This window comes from Dipodomys merriami, unplaced genomic scaffold, assembly GCF_024711535.1.
Source record: "Dipodomys merriami isolate MVZ:Mamm:240054 unplaced genomic scaffold, mDipMer1.0.p SCAF_5, whole genome shotgun sequence".
NCBI lineage: Eukaryota > Metazoa > Chordata > Mammalia > Rodentia > Heteromyidae > Dipodomys > Dipodomys merriami.
In genome coordinates this window covers 18,555,731-18,581,625 of record NW_027206068.1, presented here as the reverse complement: position 1 = coordinate 18,581,625, position 25,895 = coordinate 18,555,731, and the positions used below count along the sequence as shown (strand labels likewise).

The window sequence follows — 25,895 nt, the reverse complement described above, 5'->3', positions numbered from 1 at the left end:
CAAGGACAAACACAGATGTCTATGTATGCAGCTCAGCAAAATTTACTCATAAAACATAGGAACTCAAAACTTAACATAACCTGAAAACTGTTAATAACAAAACTCTAAAAGTATTCCAGATTATTTTAAGAAAATGCAAATCACTTTCTTCTTATTCAATGAATTCCTGTTTAATCAATCTCATTTTAAAACAATAAGTAGTAGAATTGAGATTATTAATATCATAACACATATGAACTACTACCTAATTATATCTACTATATTCTTATAGTATAAATGCTAATATTACCGTTATCTTGCAATACAAAAGTTCCATTTATAACAAACTACTAGAAGTCTAATATCAGACAATCCCTGTAGTCATTGTTTTAACTTATTTCATTAAGAAGTTTCTAACAAGCCCAATACATAGCAGTCAGTAACTGCCTATTCAAATATGTAAACCAATGGTAGTAAAAAAATCATTTCAAAAGTGTTTCCAAACAAAACAATACAAAAAGACATTCCAGTAGCAACATTTTTTTCACAATTCTTAGTTTCTTACCGTAAACTAAAATGTCAATTAAGATGTCTAAGCGACACAAAAAAATTTACTATCGACAGACCCAAGAGTATTGTCCTAAAAAGGCGTGTTTGTAAAAGCTTAAGGCCTGGGCCAGTGTTTAGTGGTTATCTGATAGGGATAGTTAGCTGTGTCTAGACTGTTTACATGAACAGCAATGTTTATGCTGAACAATGCTTGCCTGAAGATATTTATATGACCAATACCAGTAAACAACTTACATGCTTAGTTTCTAATAGGCTTCCTTGTTCATAAAAACTGCACATATGTGCCTTTATTTTCACTGCAAGTGGGGGAGGTGTGCTTTGTGTAACCTGTCAAGGGACAGAGAACAAATGGATGCCTTCAGACTCTGCTTGTCTCTCTGAGGATACAGCTGCATCTCCTTACTGCTCCCTGTAATCAATCTCAGCCTAAAGTGAAAGGCAAGGCAGTATATGTTGAGTCACATGAGTTTTTCTAGAAATTCCCCCAAGTGTGCTCATGGTTTGAGGAAGCCACAATATAATAGCAGCCATTTCAGTAATCCAGGATTCTTACCTGCCGATATGCTTCGTAGATCACGTCGAATAGAAAAGCCTGTGGCATTTCACTGGCTCTGTGTCTGGCACGTTCCAGGGAGATCTCTAAGCAGCCATCGGCAGAGGGGCTGATAACAGTAGATACAAGGGGTCTGATTGCTCCTGCTGCCTAAAGAACAAGTAAAAAAAAAAGGGAGGGGGCAAATGGAATGTTGAGTTCAGTTACAGTGCATTTTGGAGTAAAACTCTAAATTCTATATCTCACTTTAAAAAACAGATCTGAGGTCTACCCTCAACAAACCATCTCAAGAAGGAATCTGAGAAAATGTTGCTTCAATTCCCAAAGTCAAATTATCATCACATGTCAAACTTAACTTCATTTCATAATAGTGTCATCCCATGTGCTACAAGGGGGAAATTATTCTTTTCATCATAAGTTCAAAATCCTTTTCATCCTAAGTCGCTGAGGTCAAATATTATAAAGGGATGCTAAGATACAATTGAGTATTCCCTCCAGAGGGGAGGGAAAAAAGAGAAAGACTATTGTGAAATAATTAAAGTGTTGCAGATGAATGTTTACATATTAGGGAGCCTTCAGAACATTTAATTTACACATTAGAATACTAAAGAAACAGACCAACTCCCCAAGTTCCCTAAATTGAGACTAAACAAGCCAAATAACAATGAATTTATGTCTTATTCTAATTCCTTTGAAAAGCAGTTCCTTTCAAACTTGACCTCCATGAAATGTTTCCTTAGGCAACATTCCCACTGATCTTCCTTACTTCGATGAAAGTTCTGTCTCATTAGAAGTTACATATAAACTTTACGATAGGAAGACATCTAAACCTTAACACTTTAAAGATTGTGTCTGACAACTTTTCCCTTTATATTTGATAAGGGTTTATTATAATAAAACCTTGACTATAATGACCAGAGAGTCACCTTAATAAAGTTGCCTTTCAAGAATATTTTGAGGTGAGCAGTTAACTAGGCCTTCTTATACTGACTCAAAAATATCATTGACTTCCCAGGATTACCGCATGAACACCACAGCACGTGAAGGCGATGCACAAATGGAACAAGTGTGCTTTTGAAGAGACCAACATCTAAACAAGATAGACAGTCCACATGGTAATTTACAAAAGCCAAGAGAAATTGGCTGGAAATCAAAGCTGTGATGTGAGCCAAGCAGACAGTTTACAAATTGTATCACCATTTCCAGGCCATCAAGTAGAAATTTGGAACCTAGGCATGAATGCAAAAACAGTACAGCTGGGAGTGAGATATGGCATAGTGTCCAAGTAGGTGAAAAGTAGAGAGATGCAAGCATAACTAGTCAAACTTAGCCCCTATTATGGGGGTAAGAGGTAAGAATGGAAGTAAACACATGTACAACGAGGATCGTGTACTGCTGTGCAAGGGAAACTACTTACAGATAATTATTCTATGTCAGGCTTCAAAGTGGAAAAAAAGGAAAAAAGTGAAACAACACATAAAACATCTAACATGTCTATGTAAAGAAGCTTTGTGGACTTTTTCTCCACTCAAACAACTACTGAATAGAATTTTTAAAACCATCTTAAATCACAAGAAATTTCCCAGAGAATTCAGTAAGTGAAAAAAACATATATTCCTAAACTTTGGTTTGAAAGAAACATGGCACTTGAGCCATGACTTCTTTCTTCTTTAACCCATCCCCAACTCCAGTTTTGTGTGACAGAATCTAATAGGGTAGATAGACCTAAAACAAAACAATAAACATACAGCCAAGAGTTTCCCCAATCTCACATATGCTTTAGGATTTCTATGCCCAGAATTGAGAAGCAAGAAGATGCCAGACTCAGCCAGGCACTGGTCCCTCACAACTGTAATCCTAGCTACTCAGGAATCAGATCTGAGGATTGTTTGAAGCCAAGCCAGAGTATGAAAGTCCTTGGTACCCTTATCTTCAATTAACTACCAAAACAGCCTGAAGTGGAGCTGTGGCTCAAGTTGGTAGAGTGCTAGCTTTGAGCAAAAAAGTTTAGGGACATCACCACTGATTTCAAGGAAGGCACACACACACACACACACACAAAAAGACTCTCCTATTGCTATCAGGCATCTCTGTCATCATGAAGTAAAGATGTCATGCCAAAAGAAATAGAACACCATACTCCTAGTTTAAGAGCAGAAGAGATTGCCCATACGGTAGAATAAGAAACTAAAAATCTATAAAGTTCACCAAGAAAATTCAGTTTATTTGTATCAGCGTACAGGGAAATCTCAATTTAAAAACTGAGACTAGAGGAGGCTAAAATCTACATGAGAGCCAAATGCTAAACTTTAGGCCAGTTAGTTTACCAAGGAACAAAGGAAGACAAGAGCCATCCTAGAATCAGAACAAATATCAAATATTAGATAGAGTTTGATTGGATTAGATTATAGAACGGGGATGCTTCGGGCATTATGAAAATAAAGTTGAGCAATGAGCAGGCAATAGATTTAGTGGCTAGAGTCAGACAGTGCATGACTGATCAGGGACCAAGACAGCCAAGAAAACCCTGCTAACACCACTGCCTTTTCAATGCCACTAATCATATCCAAGTTCAGCATCTATGGTGATCATTTTCACATGTGTTTACTTTTTATCTTACCTCTATCCTCTACTGAAAGGGGTTAGTAGTGACATCAGAAGCTTTTCTGTGTCTTTCACACAGACTGTTCACAGAAGAGACTTACTAAAATGGGTCATCCAAGTCACAAATAAGTAAGCAAAAAAAAAAAAAAAAAAAAACCTTAGAAAGTTAAGATGTAAGAGTCAATGCCTAGAACTGGGAACAAAATTCTAAAGTACTTTTTTTTTCATTCTTGGGATTTGAACTTAGGTCCTCAAATTTTGTTTAGCTTGCTTGCTTTTTGGCACTCGACTTCTGGAGCCATGCTTTCAATCTAACTTTTTGCTAGTTAGTTTTGAGATGGCGTTTCATAGACTCTTCAGCCCTACCTGGCTTTGAAATATGATCCGCTAGACAAAATACCTCATTTTATATGTCAACAAAAATGAAGAAGAAATATAACTGAAATCATGAGTTTTTGGAAGAAATGCTCACCTAGCAACCAAAGAAAGGATCAAAATTTGTGAAAACAGGAGTGAAAAGAGACTTTATTGTAGAAATTATAAAAGTAAAAAAAAAATTAAGAACAACTTTAACAATCCAGAGAGTGAATAAGATAAATTGTTAGATACAAATGACAACACTTGACCCAAAAAGGAAAAAGCAAAATTAGCAACTTAAATTTCCTAGGATGAGACATCAAGACCTTCAATAGCTTAAGTGGTTAATTATGTCAAAATTTTGAAGAGAAATACTAATTCCTCACCAGGTTTTTTTCCAAAAGGGAATAAAAAGGAAGCAAGAAAAAGAGAATGTTCCCAAACTCCCTTTTGTATTACCAGGATTATCATAGACCAAAACCAAACATAGATATCATAAGGCAAGACAACCACAGACAGACATCCTTCCCATATACATAGGGCCAAATACTCAAAATACAATCATCATTCTATATCCTCACCAGACTGGTTCTAGTACTGCCTGTGCATACCAAAATCCCTTGGTGTTCAAGTCCCTAATGTAAATTTGCTCATGACTACACACATACTCTAGTATTCATTAAATCATCTATAGACTACTTATACATAGCACAATGTAATAGGCTACATTCATGGCTATGATACCAAATTATTTAGAGAATGACAAAAGAAAGATTCTACATGTTCAGCATGGATGTTGTTCATACAAAACATTTTCTTTCCATAGTTGGATGAATCTATAATGTGGAACCTTAGGATATGGAGGGCTGATTGCATTTGCAAATGAAATTCAACAACATATAAAAAGCATTATATACCATGACCCAAAAGGATTTAATCCAAGAATGCCAGATTGATTCAACATACCAAAAATCAATTTAATATACAACATTAATAAAATAAAGGCCAAAACATGTGAACTTCTTAATAGATGCATAAAATACTTCACAAAATCCCATAACCCTTCTTGAATAAGAATACAAATTAGAAACAGAAGAAAATTCAATCTGATAAAGAGCATCTATGGAAAATCCCATAGCTAAAAATCATACTTAATAGTGAAAGAATAAATATTGTTTCGGTGACCAAAAAAAAAAAAGGCAAAGAAGATTCATTGTCACTGCTTTCATTAAACACTATAACAGCACTTGTAGCAAGAATCACTAGTTAAGAAAATGTAATGGAAGTGATCCAAAAGAAGCAAAATTTTCTTTGCTAGGGCTGAGAAGGTGGCTCAGTGGTAGAGCGCTTGCCTTGAGTGCATGAGGCCTTGGGTTCGATTCCTCAGCACCACATAATCAAAAAAGAAAAAAGCCGGAAGTGGTGCTGTGGCTCAAGTGGTAGAGTGGTAGCCTTGAGCTGAAATGCTGAGGGACAGCGCCCAGGCCCAGAGTTCAAGCCCCACAACCAGACCCAAAAAAAAATTTTTTTCTTTGCTCATGGCACCATCTTGTACATAGAGATCACTTACAAATTCATTGAAGAACTCTTAAAAACAAATCAACAAATCCAGAAATGATGCAGAGAAAAAGCTCGATTCAAAAATCAACAATTTCCATGTACTACAAATGATCCAAAAAATAAAACCCCATTTATGATCAAATTCCATTTATGATAGCATCAATTCAAATAAAATAGAACTAAATTCAACACCAAAAATGTCTAAAACTTATTCTCTGGACATCAAAAAACATGTTACACCTCCCCTCTAAGAGCTAGCACCTTCATTTATGTACTGACCTGTTTCCTTCAAGTTCTTCGCCACAGCAATAGCCTTTGTATCCTGCCTCAGTTTCTATTCCTCATTGAATTACTTCCATTACCATGCAAGCTTGCTGTTCCATTAACCACCATGAAACCAGTCACCTTTTGAACGCAAGCTGTCTTCAGCTAGTATCAAGCCTCTCCATGAAGTTTTAGTTTAGATTGAAATGCCACCCTCCCCACACACACACACACACAACTCATATGCCAAAGCTTTGGTCCTCAATGCAATAGTATTCAGAGGTAGACCTTGAGAGGCGACTGGATCATGAAGCATAGAAATCCTAACTTTATCATTGAACTAATTCATTAGATTTATAGCTGGATAGATGACTAGAAGATGTGAATTATTAAAGTCAGGGGCACATAAAATTGCCTTAAATGGTCATTTTAACCTCTGTTCCAATTGTAAATATTTCCTAATAAATTCTCATCACATAAAATATCTAGTTTCATATTTCTTTAAAAGAATTATATAAAGACATCCTTATGTCGAACAATGAAAGAAATAATGTAGAGCAACGTTCTTTCTCCACCTAGATATTTTTTCTAGTGAAGAATCTCTTCCTAACTATAAACCTTTTTTGAATAAACATTTCTGGTCTAAGGACTCAAAAACCAAGATACAATTTTGGTGAAGATACAATTTTGCATAGGCCTAACAAGCAAGAAAACAATTCAAGATACTTTAATGAAAAATATTAAAAGTAGTAATCCCAGAGTTCCACAGAAAAAGTGGCAGCCTCCAGCATTCTGAATTAAGTTGTTCTCAAATGCTGGCTAGGTAAAACAGACTACATCTCAAAGAATGTTAACAATTCTCTATTGTCTTAGAATATATAATCCCTACAAAATTACGAATTCCATGAATGAAAACAAACACAAATGTAATTTAAGAAGTGGAAGTAAGAAAAATCTAGCACTTACAGAAAGTGATTCAAAAGCTACAGACTGACAAGGGAGTCCTGAAAAAAAAAGTAGATGGAGACATAGAATCTCAATATATAACTGAGGTCACAGAACAAGAGATAATTCCAAAAACAGTACTGGAATAGTGAGCTACCTTGTAGAAAAAGGAAAAATCAAACCCTGCTTTTGTTCCAAAGAGACTTAGTCTTTTAATTTTATTTTCTTATCTAATATTTTAGAGGAAAATGAATATCTTAGTGGCGCTGTGGCTCAAGTGGTAGAGTGCTAGCCTTGAGCTGAAGAGCTGAGGGACAGCGCCCAGGCCCAGAGTTCAGGCCCCACAACAGACAAAAAAAAAAAAAAAAAAGAAAATGAATATCTTCATTATCTAGAGATAACAAAAGGAATCTAAAACAAAAGGCTATTATAAAGGAAGACATTAATAATTTTATCAAAATTAAAAATTTATTTCACCACAAAAGACTTTATATAACACAGCATATCACTAGCTAACTACCACAGTTTAAAATATATAATTCTGCCAGGCTCCAGTGGCTCACACCTGTAATCAGTTCAAAGCCAGCCTGGGCAGGAAACTCCATTACGCTCTTATTTCCAATAAAGCACTCACAAAACTGAAAGTGGTGCTGTGACTCAAGTGGTAGAGCACTAGCCTTGAGCTGAAGAGCTAAGGGACAGAGCCCAGGCCCAGATTTCAAGCCCCCATGACCAACAATAAATAAATAAATAAATAAATAAATAAAATATACAAAACTGAAAGTGGTGCTGTGACTCAAGTGGTAGAGCACTAGCCTTGAGCTGAAGAGCTAAGGGACAGAGCCCAGGCCCAGATTTCAAGCCCCCATGACCAACAATAAATAAATAAATAAATAAATAAATAAATAAAATATATAATTCCTATATTAGTATTTTTAAAGACAAAAGACTTACAAGGACATTTTAATGAGGCCATAAAGGCCTATAGTTATATGACAAATTTAACTCAATTAACAAATGGCTAAGTTAAACTGAAGTAAGTATTTACTATTAACTATACTGGGAAAAATTAAACAATATGACCAAGTTATTGTGGGGACACAACAGCTCAAATTCCCGTTATGCATTACCAATGAGATTACAATGTGAAGAATTGGAAGAATTCTAATATCTTCTGGTAAAGCTGATAACCTGCATATATCATTGCTCCAGAGCAATCCTTGCACATGAGCCGCAGAACACATGTATAACAATGCTCACTCCTAGCACCATCTGTATTAGCAAACACTGGGAAAACAACTGTCATTTATAAAATGAATGAATTGTGAGATCACAGATGTGATTGTGAATAAAGCATTGATGCACAGATTTACTTGAAATAATTTTCCTAAATACAATGTGCAACAAAAGGCCAAAATATATGCAAAACATAAACCATACAAAGTGTCTGCATGTATTCTTTAGGGACATAGCTAAAGAGAAAGACCTGAAAACAGTCATGTTCAGGTAATGTTGATCCATTTGAAGAAGACTATGTAAGATTTGGGAGGAGAAAAATCTCAAAGTTAGTATTAATGTTCTGTGACTTGGCTCAAACAGTAGATACAAGTATACAAAGTTTTCCACATGTTTCTGTGTGTAAAAAAAGCCAGTTTTCTAATCAGGCACTGGTTACTGCCACACTTAATTCTAGAGGCAGAGATCCGTGGATTGAGGTTCAAAACCAAGCAGAAAAGTCCCATGAGACTCTTATTCTCCAATTAACCACCAAAAAAGCTGAAGTGTAACTATGGCTCAAATGGTAGAGTGTTAGCCTTGAACCAAAAAGCTCAGGGACAGCACCAAAGCCCTGACTTTAACTTCCAGAACCAGTAAACACACACACACACACACACACACACACACACACACACACACACACACACACACACACACACACACACACACACACACACACACACACACACACACACACACACACACACACGATTTCTAAAATACATTTTCTGACTCTCCTACTGAAAATTAATTTCTCAGAATCTGAATCTATCCACATTTGAGATAACATTATGGCAGGTTTGGTAGATTGAAGCAATTAGTAGGTTCTTATCTCTGGAAGCCTCCAGGCCAGTAGGAGAAGCTGTGCAATGCAAAGGGAGCTGCAGTCACAAACTGACAGCAGCCTCAGAGATGTGACTAAGCAAACTGACCATGAAGTGAGATGACCCTTCTCACTGTCACTCCCCTAGGCATCTGGTATGAACATAGAAGGAAGATGCTAACACTAATATGGTAGGTCCCCTGTTCAGAAACAAATACACCAAGAGTTCTCAGTGTTACAATGTGTGCTGAAAATGAAAGCAGCAAAATTAAAATACAAGTGTGGACAACACCACTGACGCACAAAATACTAGCTCTCTAGGGACTTTATTATATAAAGCATCATTCATAACTTATCCAGGACCAGTGTCTCTCTGGTATTAGCCTAATTAAGCTTTAGATGGAAGTTTAACAGCTCAGCATTATAGTGTTTACTTGCCTCAGAAGCTCATCTATCAAGGTATTTATACATGTCAATGCAAGAAATTATCACAGATACATATCATAAAACATAATAATGAACCACACTTCTACTTTTTTTAATTTTTTAAAAGCTAAATTGAACAATACTTATCCCATGGATACAGCAGTTACAAACATGCAATCCTCCTCAAGCATTTATATTCTAGCTAATTATGACAATGTACAACAGATATCTTCCAACCATATAATTACAATTCTAGTCAGCCAACTTGCCATCATTGAAACACTACTTAATAAGTATTTATAGAATACTTTTGTCAAAGTTAATCATTGCTAATTAAGAGATTTTGGAAGTATAAAAATGTGAAATAGCCTCCATCAGAAAGAATGACATTGCCCCATTTGTTAGGAAATGGAAAGACCTGGAAAAAATTATATTAAGTGAAGTAAGCCAGGCCCAAAGAAACACAGGTCCCATGGTTTCCCTTATTTGCAGAAAAGACAAGCAGAAAAGGTCAGATAAGTTGATGTTAGGTGAAATGAACCCCAAGGTAAGTAGTCAAATGTTTTTTTCTTTCTTGAGATTGTTTCTAACATATTTATAAGATTATTTATTTGTTGCTTTGTATGTCCCTCTCCCACGGTATAACCCATGTTTTCACTGTATTTGATGTTGGTATAATTTGTGGAGGAGAAGGGCAAAAACAACCGTTTAAATAGGAATACAGGTGGACACATTGCAACAATGAGATGTACAAGTTGTTATGTCAAAAAACAAACTTTACAACTTTGGCAGGGGGGAGGGTGGGGGGAAATGGGAAGGGATGGGAAGGGGAAACAAAGGAGGAGGCAACATGTACTCATTACATTGCCCATATAATTGTAACCCTCTGAACAGTATTTTCACAATAAAATATTTTTTAAAACTGTGAAATATAAAAATGTAAAAATATCCCATCTCCTTTATAAACTAATCAGTTGAGTAGAAAATTTATCTAACACAAAAATAGAGGTATTTTAGAAAGTTTGGTTTAGATGATTTTATCTCTATACAAAACACCACTAAAAGTGGGTAGAAAAAGAAAAGGAATAGAGAGGTTTTCATTTCTTGGTAGTCCAGGAGATAGATCTGAAAGTAAGCACTTATGGGCATTTTAACTTAGAAAAGTAAATCTAACATTTCCCATGAAATATAGTTGCCAAAACTTTCTGATTTATCACAAAACTGATTCTTAACCCCTGGATTTAACTCAGTACCAAGGTTTCTCCCGTAATGTAGAGGAATCAGTCACCTGGACTTTTTTACACATGTAAAAAATTTATCAAAATCAACTGATTAGCCATAGGTAATTCTATGTAAAGTCAAATTTCCAAATGCAGAGGCAAAAATCTGCCAAGTAATTTGCCATTCGTGCCCAGAATACATGGTATTAACTTGCAAAACTAAGCGGTAAAGTATACTCTTCCTCATGCATACAAATGAACTTCAATAGGATTTCCACAGTGCTGTTAATGATTGCTACATATATTCATCTTGCAGAATCCAGAGATTACACAGATATGTTCCTGCAACAATGTTTCTAGCTATATAAATATAATTGTATCTCAAGAGAAACAATGTAAATGACTCATATATTCTAACCCAAAACTAGTAAAAATCTTTTATGATGATATATATTTTGTTCTATATAAGAAATAAGTTCTATATATACCTTTGGTTTTGAGTATTCTGTAATGTTAAGTAGTCTGATACTTAAAAATTTTGCTTAGCCTGTTCAACAAACAAAATAGCCACAGCCATGTGTAAACTCACATTATACTCAGTTGCTCATTAAATCATAAGGTCAACTATTCATTGAAGAATAAAGATAAAAGGTATGCATAATTGTGACCAATTATGATTTTTCCTATTTTATTACTCTGCCACATTAGTGATTCTCAATCTGGAGAGGAAGAAGCCAGTAGGAATGCCGCTGGACCCACTACAGTACATAGGACCCTTGACCCCACACATATACAACAAAGAATCTCTTATGTAAAATGTTGTCAAAGTTGAGATATCTGTTCCACACCAGCATAATACCAAAAACAACAAAAACAAAAACAAAAACTAATGTCTGAAGCCTGAATTGTTTAAAACAAGATCCCTGTTATCTTAAATACTGGAAGCTTAACCCCAATACAAAATAAAAACGGAGGGAAGCTTGCTCTATGACATGAGCAATAGGATGTACTCATGATTTAGTGCAGAATAAGCCATGGAAATATTATTGCCAATGGTACATATACACAATTGTGGCAAGCAAGTCAGAATAGAAACTTCATTCTAGACCCTTGGAGGGATACAGAGGAAAACAGAGCATAGGCATTTCAGGAAAAGAAATGAGGCCTATTACCATCAGGAAAAGGGAAGGAATGTTCCCTGAACATTCTCTACCATCTTCTTAATTTCAGTAACTTAGATAGTCATCATTATCTCTCATCAGAACCATTGCTACACTTTCCAAACCAATTTTCATTTCCTTCAAACTCATCCCCTAATCCATCTACCAAACCAGAAAGAATCATCTTTCCCAGCCTTTCTAATATCAAAATCTTATCATTTTATTCTCTGTAGGAAGGAGATTGGAGAAATGGAATCTGTGCATTCCTTTATTGCCAAAAGCACAATATTCAAGTCAAGACAAGAGACAGGATTAGAAAATTTGGCCAAGGACCACCTGATGCTAGAAGACACTAAAGGCACATTAAAGTGACTATGTCCATCTGGAAGTTGAGCATGAAAGTTCTGATATTCAGGAAAAAGTGCTCAGCATAAGAGATTGAGAAGATACCCTTCGATTAGTGGGAGATAAAATGTGCAAGCAAATATATTATGAAAAGAGAAAGGGTAGTCTTAAAGAATTACATTTCTTTTACAAATATTATTCTGGGGTGGAAAGGACAGGGAAGCAAAACTATAGTAATGAAGAATGTATGATTGGCTTCCAAGGATCATGGGAGGTCTGGAATATAAAAGGCAAAGGAGAGAAGCCTCTGTGGTATTCCTACCACATCCTGGTAGTGATAACAAGGATCTGTGCATGTATAATTGCCTGAAATGTGAACTTTACTGTTTGTTTATAAAGAAAAAATTTAAAACAATATAGTCATGATTCAGATTTCTCCAAGGCCGTGGTTTAGCAACAACCATAGCAAATTAAGAGAATCACATAAAGAAAAGAAGGAGCTGGGCGAGGGTGGTTCATGCCTGTAATCCTAGCTAATCAGGAGGCTGAGATCTTAGGATCGTGATTCAAACCCAGGCAGGAAAGTCCGAGAGACTCTTATCCCCAATAAACCAGTAGGAAACCGGAAGCAGTGCTGTGGCCCAAGTGGTAGAGACCTCGCCTGAGGTGAAGAGCACAGGGACAGCGCCCAAGCCCAGAGTTCAAGTCCCACAACCAACAACAACAAAAAGAATAAAAAGAGATATCTTAAAGAAAAAAACTGTGAAAGGGAATGAAAAAAGCATAATTACAGAAAACAGAAACCAAGGTAGGGAGAAAATTCCAGGAAGAAGGAGGTGGTTAACACTGTCATGATTAATACAGTCTGCATTATGTTTCAACTCCAACTGCAAAACTATGAAATAATTCAATTCTGATAATAAAAGACCCCCAAGTTAAAGGGCACAGTCCAGAGAAAGTCTGCTCTTACTTCAGAAAACAGCTCCAAGTGAGGTTCTCAAGCCACCCACATTTCTGACCAACTAACTATAAATCCAGGAGGTTCCTATGACTCCTACTCCAACACATAAAACTAAAAGTGATAAGCTAACAACTTCAGATTTACAACACAGGACATAAATCAAACCACAAAGAGACATGTAAGGTATGGTCTCAGAGAGTCTGCAATATAAAGTCTTCCTGTCCTCTATCCAAGAACTCTGGGTACACCACTCCCATTATATCAATGTATTTACTAACTAGGAAGTTGCCCTAAGCTTTAGAAGACACAGTTCATTAGAGTTTCATTGCATACAAATGATTCACTAATGACATGAGTCATATGATTCAACTTAATCTTCAGCCACTTTTTTCCCTTATATATGAGGATAGCTTAAAGTCTCAACCCTCTAATCTCATCATCCATCTTTCCTTTGCTTGCATCCCAAATTATGTCATCCCACTAGGATGAGCTCAGACATGATCCAAGGAAATGGAGAACAGCAAAGATCCTCCTGTTATCTAGTAAAATCAGTATTTTGATTCTTCCTTCCCCAGAACCTGGAACAAAAGCCAGACAAATGCTTGACCACACAACAGACCAAAAATACATTTTGTTTGTAAATCAGGAAGCCACAAAAGATATAGAATAAACCCCTCTATATCTCACCTTTACAATAAAATTAAATTAAATTTTTAAAAAAGATGTTGGATAGACTAGTCACAAAAAAGGAAGCTGAAATTCTATTAGGGAATAAATGAGTATAGAAACAAAGATAGTAAATGTAACTACTACAGTAAGAAGATGATAATTTGATTAAGAATGCATCACGTACAAATGGGTACAGAAACAGAGCTAGAAGAAAAATACACAAGAAATTGACCATATATCTTCCTCCAGGAGAATGCCTAGCTGATGCTGCCTCCTCAAGACATTATTTGCACTTTCTTACAGTATGTAAAAGTCAGTTAGTCCTCAATATGATTCTCGCCTACCTTTTCCATTTTTTAACATTTCAACTTATTTTACTTTCTACCATTGTCCTTAAAAGAAAATACTCTTGTTGTTTGCCTCGTTAAAGCTATGCAGAACTGTATGATTACTTCATACTTAGAAAAGTTGGCAACTGCCGGGCGCGGTGGCGCGTGTCAGTAATCCCAGCTACTCGGAAGGCTGAGCCCGGAGGATCTCTTGAGTCCAGGAGTTCTGGGCTGCAGTGCTCTATGCCGATCGGGTGTCTGCACTAAGTTCGGCATCAATATGATGACCTCCCTGGAGGGGGGGGGGGACACCAGTTTGCCTAAGGAGGGGTGAACCGGCCCAGGTCGGAAACGGAGCAGGTCAAAACTCCTGTGCTGATCAGAAAAGTTGGCAACTATTTTAAGCAAAATGGCAATAACTTTATATCTTGAAAATAATCTTTCTCCATATTAAAAAAAAAGATTAAGAAAGGCAGGAAAAAATTTTACAAACAGCTTTTAAGATTATGGCTTGGCTCTACAAAATGTACAAGGAGTAGCAAATGAATCAAGATAATGGAGATGATTTGGATTACCAAAAGGGTTTAGCTTGGAAGAGAAAATGTAATGAGGAATAAGATGTTGACTCTGGGCTAAGTAGTTGAGACTGTGGCCCTCGCTCAGACTCATGAAGCATACTGCCCTCACTTAAAATCAAGAAGGAAGAAAAAACTACAAAGGAAAGAGTTCAAACAAGATTGCCTCTCATGACTCTGGATCTAGAAAACAGGGACAGTTTCTTCTGGGAAAATCAATGAACTTAGCTGCAAGATGGTTTTCAGGTTAACTGGACATTCCCACAGACTCTAGAAAACCTCGAGCTAATAATCAGTGCAATGGTGTTATAAATTGCTAAAGTGCTTAAAATTGATGGCAGAAGAAACATAAATCCATGCTTCAGAAATATAGTCTTTTCCTATGCCCAAAGAATTCCTGCTGATAAAGTCCTGCCAAAAATGAGCCACACTCATTCTCCGCCATCTGTTACAGCTCAAATTATAAAGCAAAGGAGGAAGCAAATCATGAGCAAAAGTGAGCAGAAATAAAAATTTGGAGAACTACCAAGAGGTACAATTAGCAATACTGCATAAATAGTTTAAATATTAAGAAACAAAATGCAAAATCAAAAACAGGCTAATCAGATTTGAAAAAAGGACTAAAAAGGACTCCAAAGAATTAGAAAATATTAGTGTTTTTTTAAATCCTCAAACAGAGATTAGACACAGTTAAAAAGTGAAATAGAAAACAGATTACCCAGCATGCAGTAAACAAAATCATGAAAATATGAAAGAACTTAATAAACATAAAAATAGGATAAAAAGTATATATATAACAATTCATAAAAAGAGAAAAAAAGTAGGCATAGGTATAATATGCTAGAAAATCAATATTCAATCACATAGTTGCTCAGAAATTTCTAGAACAAAAAGATACAACTCAAAATTCATAATAACACAATTATCAAAAGGAAGATTAAAAAATAGAAACCCAAATCTAGATATAACATAGAAACTGAGTAACTAACAAAAATGAAAACATATACTTGAAAAAGAAGAGATGGATTACTTTCAAAGGAATACAATTTTGTATGTTAACAAACTTTTCACAAGGCAGCATAAAAGCCAGGGGAAAATGACATAATCTGCTTCACAATAATGGAGGGAAATCTGTACTTTTAGAATTTTATACGCACATCATTATCAACTGTAAGGAGACATAACTTGCCCTATAGAAGACATCTTGCCTCCTGATGAAGCCAGGGAATGCAGTATATAGAGAAACTGGGTCTGGGAGACATACAGAAAAAAAACAAAACAAAACAAAACTGGGCCTTGACACACTTTTGAGCATCTGTGTACATACAACTCTAATGCCAGCCACCCTAATTTTAGTCCTTTGAGGTAATGCATCATGACCAATCCATCAAACTATTTGCTATATTATACTGTAATAATACCATTGCTGTGTCTTCTCCAAATATCTCATATTACAATACACTGTCTACATCAAAAGAAATTCCAAAACACACTCACAATCTACAATACTATGCAGTGAAAGAAATCACCATAACATCTGAAGTTCACCATGCCCACTTGAACAATATTTTTATTCTATATGTCTATCGAACTTCAACAAATCACCTTACTGGAACCCTTGCCCTTTTATCCATTCTCAGGAGTAAAAACGCTCACCCCATGTTCCTTAGCAGCTGCAACAACTTTAAGGAGGACATCTTCCTCAACAAATGGCCTGACAGCATCATGGATAATCACAACTTCTGGCTTAGAGAGTTGGGTGTCTGGCTGATCCTTCGCCAGGGCTTTCAGACCATTGAAAATTGACCTGTGACGAGTCTCTCCAGCTTCGACGAGTGAGATGCGTGTATGCTGGTACTTCTGAATAATATTCCTCATTGCTCCCATATTCTCTCCTGTCACTGCCACCACAATGTCCTTTATCCAATATACCCTGAAAGAAAACATGCATACATTTAAACATCTACAGCTACAAACAGGAAAATTGAATTACAATACTAATAAGAATCAGCATTTTACACAGGTGGATAAAAACCTGAGGGCTAAAAGTTAAATCACTTCTATGTATTTTTGTTAGGTCTGATTTTAAAAAGGGGGTGGGGAGAGGGGATGAAAAGTCAATGAGCATTTCACATTCTAGACACAGATGGTACTTTACCTGGGATATGGTATACCATAAATGTCACAGATGTCAAAGTTTTTACTTCAATTAATTTCCAACAGTATCACTAATTTTCAATTAGTACCATTAGTTGTCTAAACAACAGACACTAAAAATATTTTTTTAATTTTATAATTTTGTTCATATTTCCCTCTGAATGGGATAAGGGCAACTCAAAGCACTTCTGAATTCAAAAGTTGACTGTCTCTTTCCAGGAATCCATTGAGCTGGCAACCTGATTGCTCTTCTAACAGAAATCTTGCCTACATCAAGGATATTATGTAGTTTAAGTAGAAAAAAAACCATTGAATTAAGTTTATAGGTTTAAATGAAAAAAAAATAAACGCACAACTCTGTGACATTCAAGAAATTGGTTCTAGTGAGTGGCATCAAATATAATATTGTGTTAAAGGGGGACCTGCCGGCCTACTGGACTCAACAATATACAGTACTAAGTTACTACCAAAAGAAGGAAATTTGACAGAGTTCTTTTCACCAGTGGCAAGACAAGTCATTAAAGTTGTCACTGTAGAGTAATGTACCATACCTAACAGGCTCAAACCAGAACAATTGCCTGTGAGCCATGTTATCAACTCTGAATGAAGGTCACTAAAAAAAAAAAAAAATGTTTAATGGAATTACTAGCCTCTGAAATACTCTATGTTCATGCTAAAACAGGTAAGTCTTGATAATAAATCAAGTATCACATTAACATAAAATGATAGCTAGCAAGAATTAAGCACTTAATCTATCTTAAATATTTTTCATGTTTTAATTCATCTAATTTTCACAATAATACCCCTACACTGTCAGAAAGATAGATTAACACATACATTATATCTATATATTACAACTTAAAAGGAACTTGAAGTAAAAAAAAAAAGTTACCAGTTTTAATACCAGTATTAAGACAATACAAGGTTCCATTTTCTTTCACTTTCTAGAATATCATTTCAGTGACAGTAGAGACAACAGCTACTTTTTCCATTGCCTAATTACAGAACTATTAGTAGGTGACCCATAAACAAGCATTGCCTGAGGAAAGTATGACTGAGAGCAGTATAACATTTCATAAATCCCCATGGACTTGATAGTGCTCTTCATTTTCTAGATAGCTACTCAACATACCACACTCCCTTAAAAAAAAGAAGAAGAAGAATGAAATTATCATTGCCTATGCAGTATAATTGGTTGTTTGTATTGTTTTGGCTTTTCTTATTTCTAGGCCCTAAGGCTTCTTGAGAGCCAGGATTACTAATATATTTTATCAGACACCTCTAGAAGATTTTAATCACAAATAAAAACATTACATACACAGAATGCCAAATAACTGTCTTTATAGGCCATTAAAGAAATTATGGAACAAGACTATGTTACCCTTTGGTTTGATTGGTAGCCAAACTCCCTTCCTTCCATGGAAAAATTCAGCAGTTCTAGAATTAACACTATTACTTGAAGTTTAGAATTTACCGTGTTGATACAGGCTCAGTACCTCCCCAGTGCAGACTGTCCCAATGTTCCAACTCCATTGCTATAAAGCCGTGACCCTTCATTCTCTCATAATTTCAACTCTCCTGTTACTTATTGCATCCAGTTCTTGGCTGTTTTCTCCTCATACTCCAACACAACCCATTCTTGCCACTTCTGGATCATCTTTCTCAAGTACAAATTCTGAAGGCATCCCCTGTGAGCTTTTGGAGAGCTGACCGTAAAGCCCACCTAACCCACAACTCACATCTAGTTTTTCCCTAATGACAGCACTCCTTTTTCTCTCATACAGGTCTCTCCCTCTCCACCTTATTTTTGTGCCTTTCAACATTGCCTACCACCCTCTGTATCTTCCTGATCCTAGCCACCCCTGTCTGAGACTGATGTAATCCTCATGTCTCAGAGGTTCAGTCACAAGCACTATCAGGAAACTTCCTGTGACTGCTATTCTGAATGCAACCTCCCTGCTTTTCACGTTCTGAAGGCTCACACCCGGAGGATTATTGAACATCACAGTACACTCTAGTTTAATGTCCCTCTCACAAGGCTGCCAATTCATAAAGAAGTGCAGAGAACACCTCAGAACTTAGAGGACATTTATCTTCCAATAATAATAAAAGTAGAAACACCTAAGACTTGTGGAACATTTGTTAGTTGTCATTGCCTGTGGAGGACAATTTGCCTATAGGACCTCACTTAATATCTGTATCAATTCTATGAGATAAATCACTGTTATCTCAATTTTACACATGAAGATAAAGTGCCATAATCACAGACAGAAAATGAAAGAAACAAGTTATTTCCCCGATATGACTCTGGCCTCAGAGGGCATGACATTCAGGTGAGTGTTATTCTGAATCATTTTGCCTGCAGCACTTAACATATGCTACTAGGATTGCACCACATAAGTACTGCTTTTATAAGAGTCAATTTCTTATAATTTCCAATAACTTAAGCAAAAGTAGGTATTCCTTCATCCATGTGTCAACTGAGTCATTCAACAAACAACAAGCGCATAATACATGGCAAGTACTATACCAGACACTGGTGATAGAATATTGAACAAGATTGACACAGTTCTTTACATCAAACAACATCTGTCAATATATGTTAAATTAATTAATTAATTAATATATTCAATTGTTTAAAAACACTTTTGACTTTATAGGAAACTATTAAAAGCAATTGAATATATGTCAATTATTTAATACGATATCACATAGCAAGTGCTCTACCACTGAGCTTTAGCTCAGACATGTTTTATTTTTAATAGGAAAGAAATCGCAAGAAATGTTCAACTAAGTCACAAGGCAAGAAAAGTTATTAGGTCACAAATAGCAAAATCTGTTAGAAGCAGCCCTTTAAGCAATCGATCATATTGTTATTTTTAATGAAAAGCAAACTGAATGAAAAACTAAAATGCAAAAGAATTAAGAGATGAAAGAAATAAGAAAACTGGAAGAGATCATACAACAAAGTAGCTATTCAAATATCTATTCAATAATTTAATTCACTAACTCCTAATTTCACTAGCATGACTATATTCTGCTTGGGACAAAATAAATATAAATACTTACTAACAAATATACCTATGGCCTTTGATTATTTCCAAACAACTATATTAGGCTTTAAAAATAAAGTTTAAACCAGTGTTTCTCAAACTGAACACTTCAGGCCTCAATAATGTATCTGGTAATCTGTTTAGTTCAGATCAACATTGTTGAGTCAATGCAACAGAAATTAAATCAGGAAAGTTAGACTCCATAGCACAAAACAAGGGGGAAAGCACCACAGAAAATAAAAGTTTAGAAAATACTGCTTTAGACCACTCAAGAGATAGCAGGCTTATTATGCTATTTTGTTCAGCAACTAAGGATATACCCAAGACTTGCAAGCCTTTATAAGTATTGTTTGTATTTCAAAGGATTTATTCACATTCTTTTCTAGTTATAGAATTAAATTTTAATACTGTAGAAAGCTTTTAATAATGTAAAACCATGGGACTATAAAAGGCCTTAAGTACCTCACACAGTGCCTACTGAACAAATATTTGCTGAATAAAGGCATCTAGTCTGCCTCTTCGCTGAAGGCATGTCTACACCAAACCCCAGCAGCCCTATTTCTATCAAGTTCTCTTGATTATTTCCTTCCTAGCACATTCCATAGCAGATATAAACCTGGCCCCAAGCACCAGAATACCTACAGACATTTTGAGGAAGAAATACAATGTCTCAGAAGTTATTTTCTCTTAAAATAACAAATATTACTTACAAGCATACTCTGGTTTAATAAGATCAATTGCAAACAGAATATTTAGAGTCTTTTTTAGAATACAGGAAAAACCATGCCCTATTAATTCCTCCAAAAAGGAAAAAAAAACAACAATAACAAACAATCAAAAAATTCTCATCACGGCTACAGAAGTTAAGCCTCACAGAGATAGTGGCAGCTGCTACTCAGAATTTTGACAGCCTATATGGAAACTTGTTCACTGAATTTCACTTTAGCCTTGACTATATATCTCCTCCTCTCCAAACCCACAAATGAGTGTGATGGGCTGATTCCTATTGCCTTCAAAGTGTCAATTCTTTCAGTAGTGCCTTAAGGCTTCCAGATATCTATCTAGTCTCAAGCTACTTGTCCTGGTCTTGTTCTAAACAAGTCTCATATGGGGCCTTTGGGAACTCACCATAAACTTTTAATCATGTGATCTGTACAAAAATGCAGTCATCCTGTTCATTTCCTTCATTCAGACTTAGGATGAAGCCTTAAGTTAAAAAAAAATTAGTCAATAAATATATCTCCCTACGCAACTGAAATCATCCTAAAGATCTTTCTTTCTGAATCTCTATGCAGTTGATCACTGAGACCCACCAATTCTACTTCTTAAATATTTCTCCCATCTTCCTCACTTCATTCTTTATATCACAGTTTAATTCACATGACCAGTGGACAAACATCTGTGCATTTACTTCTCATCTATCTTGCGGTTTACATAAATACCATAGGTGAGAACGACTGTTTAATATACATAATCAAACAAAAATTAAAGAAAGGCAAACATGGAGAAAAGAAAGAATGGAAGTGGAGGTGTGGCTCAAGTAGTAGAAAAGGACAAACGAGAGGGCATGCCCCGGAGTTCAAGCCCCAATACCAGCGCACACACACACACACACACACACACACACACACACACACACACACACACACACACACACACACACACACACACACACACACGTAATAATAATAATAATAAAGTTAAATGGCTATTAAAAAAGAAAAGAAAAAAGAAGCTAGAATTATATATATACATATATGTTGGGTTTTTTTTGGTTGGTCATGGGGCCTGAACTCTGGGCCTGGGCACTGTCCTTCAGCTATTCAGCTCAAGGCTTGCATTCTACCACTTGAACCCACTGGGTGACTTCTGAATTTTTCTGCTTATGTGGTGCTGAGGAATCGAACCCAGGGCCTCATGCATGCAGGGCAAGCATTCTACCACTGAGCCACCTTCCTAGTCCAAATTTTATATTTTAATACATTGAAAAATTATACCTTGGAAGAGGAAAGGGACCAGTGGGAGGGGTAAATAATGATGAAATGAATGCAATCAAAGTTCAAAATATACATGTATAAAGAGTCATAATGAAACATGAATTATGCTATTAATTACACTACTAGAAAGAAAGAAAGAAAACTACATCTTAAACAAGTGTTAAACAAATAACTAAACATGGACCCCACTGGTGTTGCAAGCAATAATGCAATCGAATCTCTATCACAAGCTTAAAAACTGATTTTTTTCAAATTTGAGAGATCAATAGTAATTTACTGTAAACAAACTAAGGAGAAGGATTAAATTGGTTTAAATACCAAATTATTAATACATAATGATGTACATCTGAGTCATGAAGTCTGGAAATGCTTTTTACCAGTGTGGCAGAACATCATCTGTAGAAGACTTAAGAGGTCAAATTTGTCAGGCATAGATAATATGAAATAACATGTTATGCTAAGCAGAATCCTTCACCACAGAAACTCAAGAAACTTCAGACCTTTAAGAAAATCCCTGTCAGTCCTTCTTCATATCTATTCTCAGAGGAACCAATAGAGTCCATGTTCAGATACTAATTCTCTCAGATATGATTTTCTTTTTCATTAGCATACATTAACTGTACATCTTCCAGATCAAAAGAAGTATGGACCAAGTTTACCTCGCTTATTTGATCTTATTGTCACTGTCATGCTATCTGGCTTTTTAGCTATCTAGGATAATCAACTTTCTTAAAAAGACATTTGGTGAGGGTGGGAAGTTGGCTCAGTGGTAGAGTGCTTGCCTCACATGCATGAGGCCCTGGGTTCAATTCCTCAACACCACATAAGCAGAAAAAAGCCAGAGTGACACTGTGGCTCAAGTGGTAGAGCACTAGCCTTGAGCTGAAGAGCTAAGGGACAGTGCCCAGGCCCAGTGTTCAGCCCCCACAACTGACACACACACACACACACACAAAAGACATTTTTTTTCCTTACCTATTTGAAACCAGAAATCAGAATATTGGAAAGAAGTTTTACTTCCAGTGTTCCCCTCAAGTTTCCCTTGACTGAAACATCACACTGTACCTTCACTATTATGTGACCCAGCCAGCTGCAGATTTTTCCCAGCAATCTTTAGCCCATGCCAGGTCCTTGAACATTACTAGGCACTCACAAAGCTTTTCAGACTGTTTCCTGAAGAAGGAAAGACAAAGTTCCTGGTCCTAAGTTGAAGTTCCTTAAATTTTCACCAACCCCATCCCCTAACCCCTCAAGCAGACATATCTATGTAGCAGCATACCCTTTGTATTCACTGTCATGCATTGTGTAAATTCCAGAAAAATAAAAAATACATTGGATTCACTGCCCTGACTTGTAGTGCTTCTTTCTTTCAAATCTCAAAAGGCACCATCTCAGAGGAATTTGGGGCCCTCTTTTGTAAGAACTCTCCTGCTGTAGGTTCTGAGGGGACTGCATTCAATGGTTACCAAGAACAAAATAAATTCTTGCTTCCCATATAAAAATACATTTTAAAAATTAGATACAAGCTAGACACCAGTGGATCACACCTATAATCCTAGCTACTCAGAAGGCTGAGATCTGAGGATCAGGATTCAAAGCCAATCCAGGCAAGAAAGTACAGGAAATTCCAGTTTACTCCCAAAAAGAGGGTAAGTGGAGCTGTGGCGTAAAGTGGTAGAGCACTAGCCTTAAGCTCAGGGACATAGCCCAGTCCTTGAGTTCAAGCCTCAGATATAGAAGCTGATCAAATGAGTAGCATTATATTATTTCAGAGTTTTATGCCCCTGAAATACCACCATTGTTACATGACTTCTTGGAACAATATTTCCTTGCAGGACTCAAGTTACAAAGCAAGAGTTCTATAAGATGAATACCCTTGATCTCAGTTGCGTGTTAGTCAAATGATGAAAACTATGATGGTTATAATTAGTAAATCAATTCGCCTAAGAGTTAAGATTTCAAAATTGTTGTTATCAATTAAGTGGAAATGGAAAACAAGTGTTCATTGGCCTTACTTTCCAAGGACCTTTCCATATTTGGAAAGGTCTTACTTTAGTATCCACCAACCTAAACCTGCCTCAGGTGCAAACATGCAAATTAGTACTAAATTTTCCACAGACAGGTTAAATATAAAAATGTCTACATTCCCCTCTATGCAATTACCAAGGTCAATGGGCCCATATCTATTATATCACATAGAATTACTCCCCTATACAAGCTACTATCACAAGCCTTTAGCCCTAGAATACTGTAGGTATATGATTAATAAAATAGTTTCAAGCCCCTGTTCCCACTACCTAGAGAAATAAAAGATTGAGAGGTGGTAACTGGAATAGTTTATGTGTTCAGATATAACCACTGTCCTGATTAGATTATTCAAGGGTGGTTGTCTCTTTACGCATTAATGTCAATAATAGAGAACCTAATACAATCTTAGGTCAAGTAATTTTAGCCCTTTGGCTTCTGCAGTATGCCTTTCTGGAGACCAGGATTTGGTATGTTTTGTTTTGTCTTAATGTTTTTTGTGTTTTGAGGAAAACAGTGGTTCTTACCTAAGATATATGCAAAGACAGCACACAAACGGATGCTAACTTGAAACAAATTCAAGGCTGCCATATTATCCCAGCTAGCCACTGGCTTCCAAAAGAACTTTAAACAACTTGCTATGTGGACCTTTGTAACCAGTTTTTCATCCAGCCTCACCCCAAGTTCCATCACATTACTAGGGCGCTTTAAAAATATACTAGTCATTTGCACCTCCCCACTTCCTAAGTTCTACTGACCCGCTCTCCCTTCTCCCTTTCCCTCCCCCTCCTCTGGCGTTAGCTTCAGTCCCTTTTCTAAAAAGATAAGCATGTGTTGACAGTGGGTGACTCTCCAATTCGTTTCCACCATTGGAAGGTTAGCGTGACATCTCCCTCCTCTCCGCATATTCCACGCCTGGCCAGCGTCTAACAGAAGATGCTCAGCTAATGTCCAGCGAATCTAGGCACAAGTCCCCAAGGTGCGTCCACCGCACCGCTCAAAGCACGCGTGCGCAGAAGCAGCGCGCTACACCCCGACTCCAGAAGGGTTCCCAGCCCTCCTCAGCCCGGCCCCAGCGAGAACTGAACGTTCTCCGCGCGGCCGCCAGGTCCGGCCTGGCCCTCCTGAGGGTGCACGAACAGCACCGACAGGGCAGCTGTTTCAATCAATCATCAATCTATCAATCAAGCCAGAGCTTCCCATCTCTGACGGGCTGGCGGGACTGGGGCTCCAGCTTGAGGAAACCCCACCTTCGCGTGGGGTGCAGCAGGTGGCGGAAGTGGGGGCCCCGGCGCCGCAGGGCGCGGGGCTGGGCGCGGCGCGGGGGAGCGGGCACGCCCGGCGCCGCTTTACCTCTCCAGGGCCTGCAGGGTGTAGCTGATGAGCGGCCGCTCCAAGATGGGGCAGAACTGCTTCGGGGTGGGGACTCCCATTCTTTCCCCGCACCCCCCGGCCGGCAGCACGGCCGCCACGGCGATCACGCGGCTCCCGGGCTGGGCCCGGGCGGCGCTCAGCGTAGAGGCCGAGGCCGCGGGCTCCGCGCCCCGCCGGCTACTCAGGCAAGGCCCCGGCTCCACAGGCCTCGAGGCTCCCGGCGACCCGCGCTCCATGGCGGCGCGCCTGCTCCTGCGCTCGGCCCGGGGTGGACGGCGGAGGAGGAGGAGGTGGAGAGAGAGGAGAAGAAGGCAGGCCGCGGACTGCGCCCTCCCGCGCGGCCGGACCCGCCGCGGCTGTACCGGAACCCGCAGGTCTTCCCCGCTAACGCGGCTGCAGCCTCTGCGCTGGGCCCGGCGCCCCGGGGCAGCGCGGGCTTCCTGCAGTCCTCTTTCCAGGAGGATCCGGCCGCCCCTGGAAGTCCTCTTCGTACTTCAGGGTTAGATGCAAAAATAGTTATGTGTGCAGTTACTGGCTCCCATTCCTCCCCCCTTTAACTTGAGGGGGAATAATAAGAATTCAGATCACAGGAGGGGATCGATCATGAGTGTGGGCCTGTTCCCTGATTTAACAACAGGAGCTTTCCCATTCCACCTGAAGACAGGTGGGCT

The 25,895-nt window shown here is 37.6% G+C and overlaps 1 protein-coding gene across 4 annotated transcripts in view; it reads right to left on the bottom strand.

Annotated features, from left to right (window-relative positions):
- Crppa (CDP-L-ribitol pyrophosphorylase A) overlaps positions 1-25,460 on the bottom strand; it is a 239,322-nt gene extending 213,862 nt beyond the window's left edge. For 3 of the 4 annotated variants that reach the window (XR_011366889.1, XM_069996154.1, XM_069996155.1), the window contains exons 1-3: positions 25,204-25,460; positions 16,275-16,551; positions 1,103-1,252 (exon numbers count right to left, since the gene is read on the bottom strand). Coding sequence is in view for 3 of the 4 variants with exons in the window: in XM_069996154.1 (XP_069852255.1) it covers positions 1,103-1,252; positions 16,275-16,551; positions 25,204-25,460 (684 nt within the window). In the remaining variant the exon portion in view is untranslated. Of the gene's footprint in view, positions 1-1,102; positions 1,253-16,274; positions 16,552-20,956; positions 21,027-25,203 lie in introns of those variants that run through there. The other variant, XM_069996156.1, reaches the window with a different exon arrangement.
- Positions 25,461-25,895: the final 435 nt, after the last annotated feature.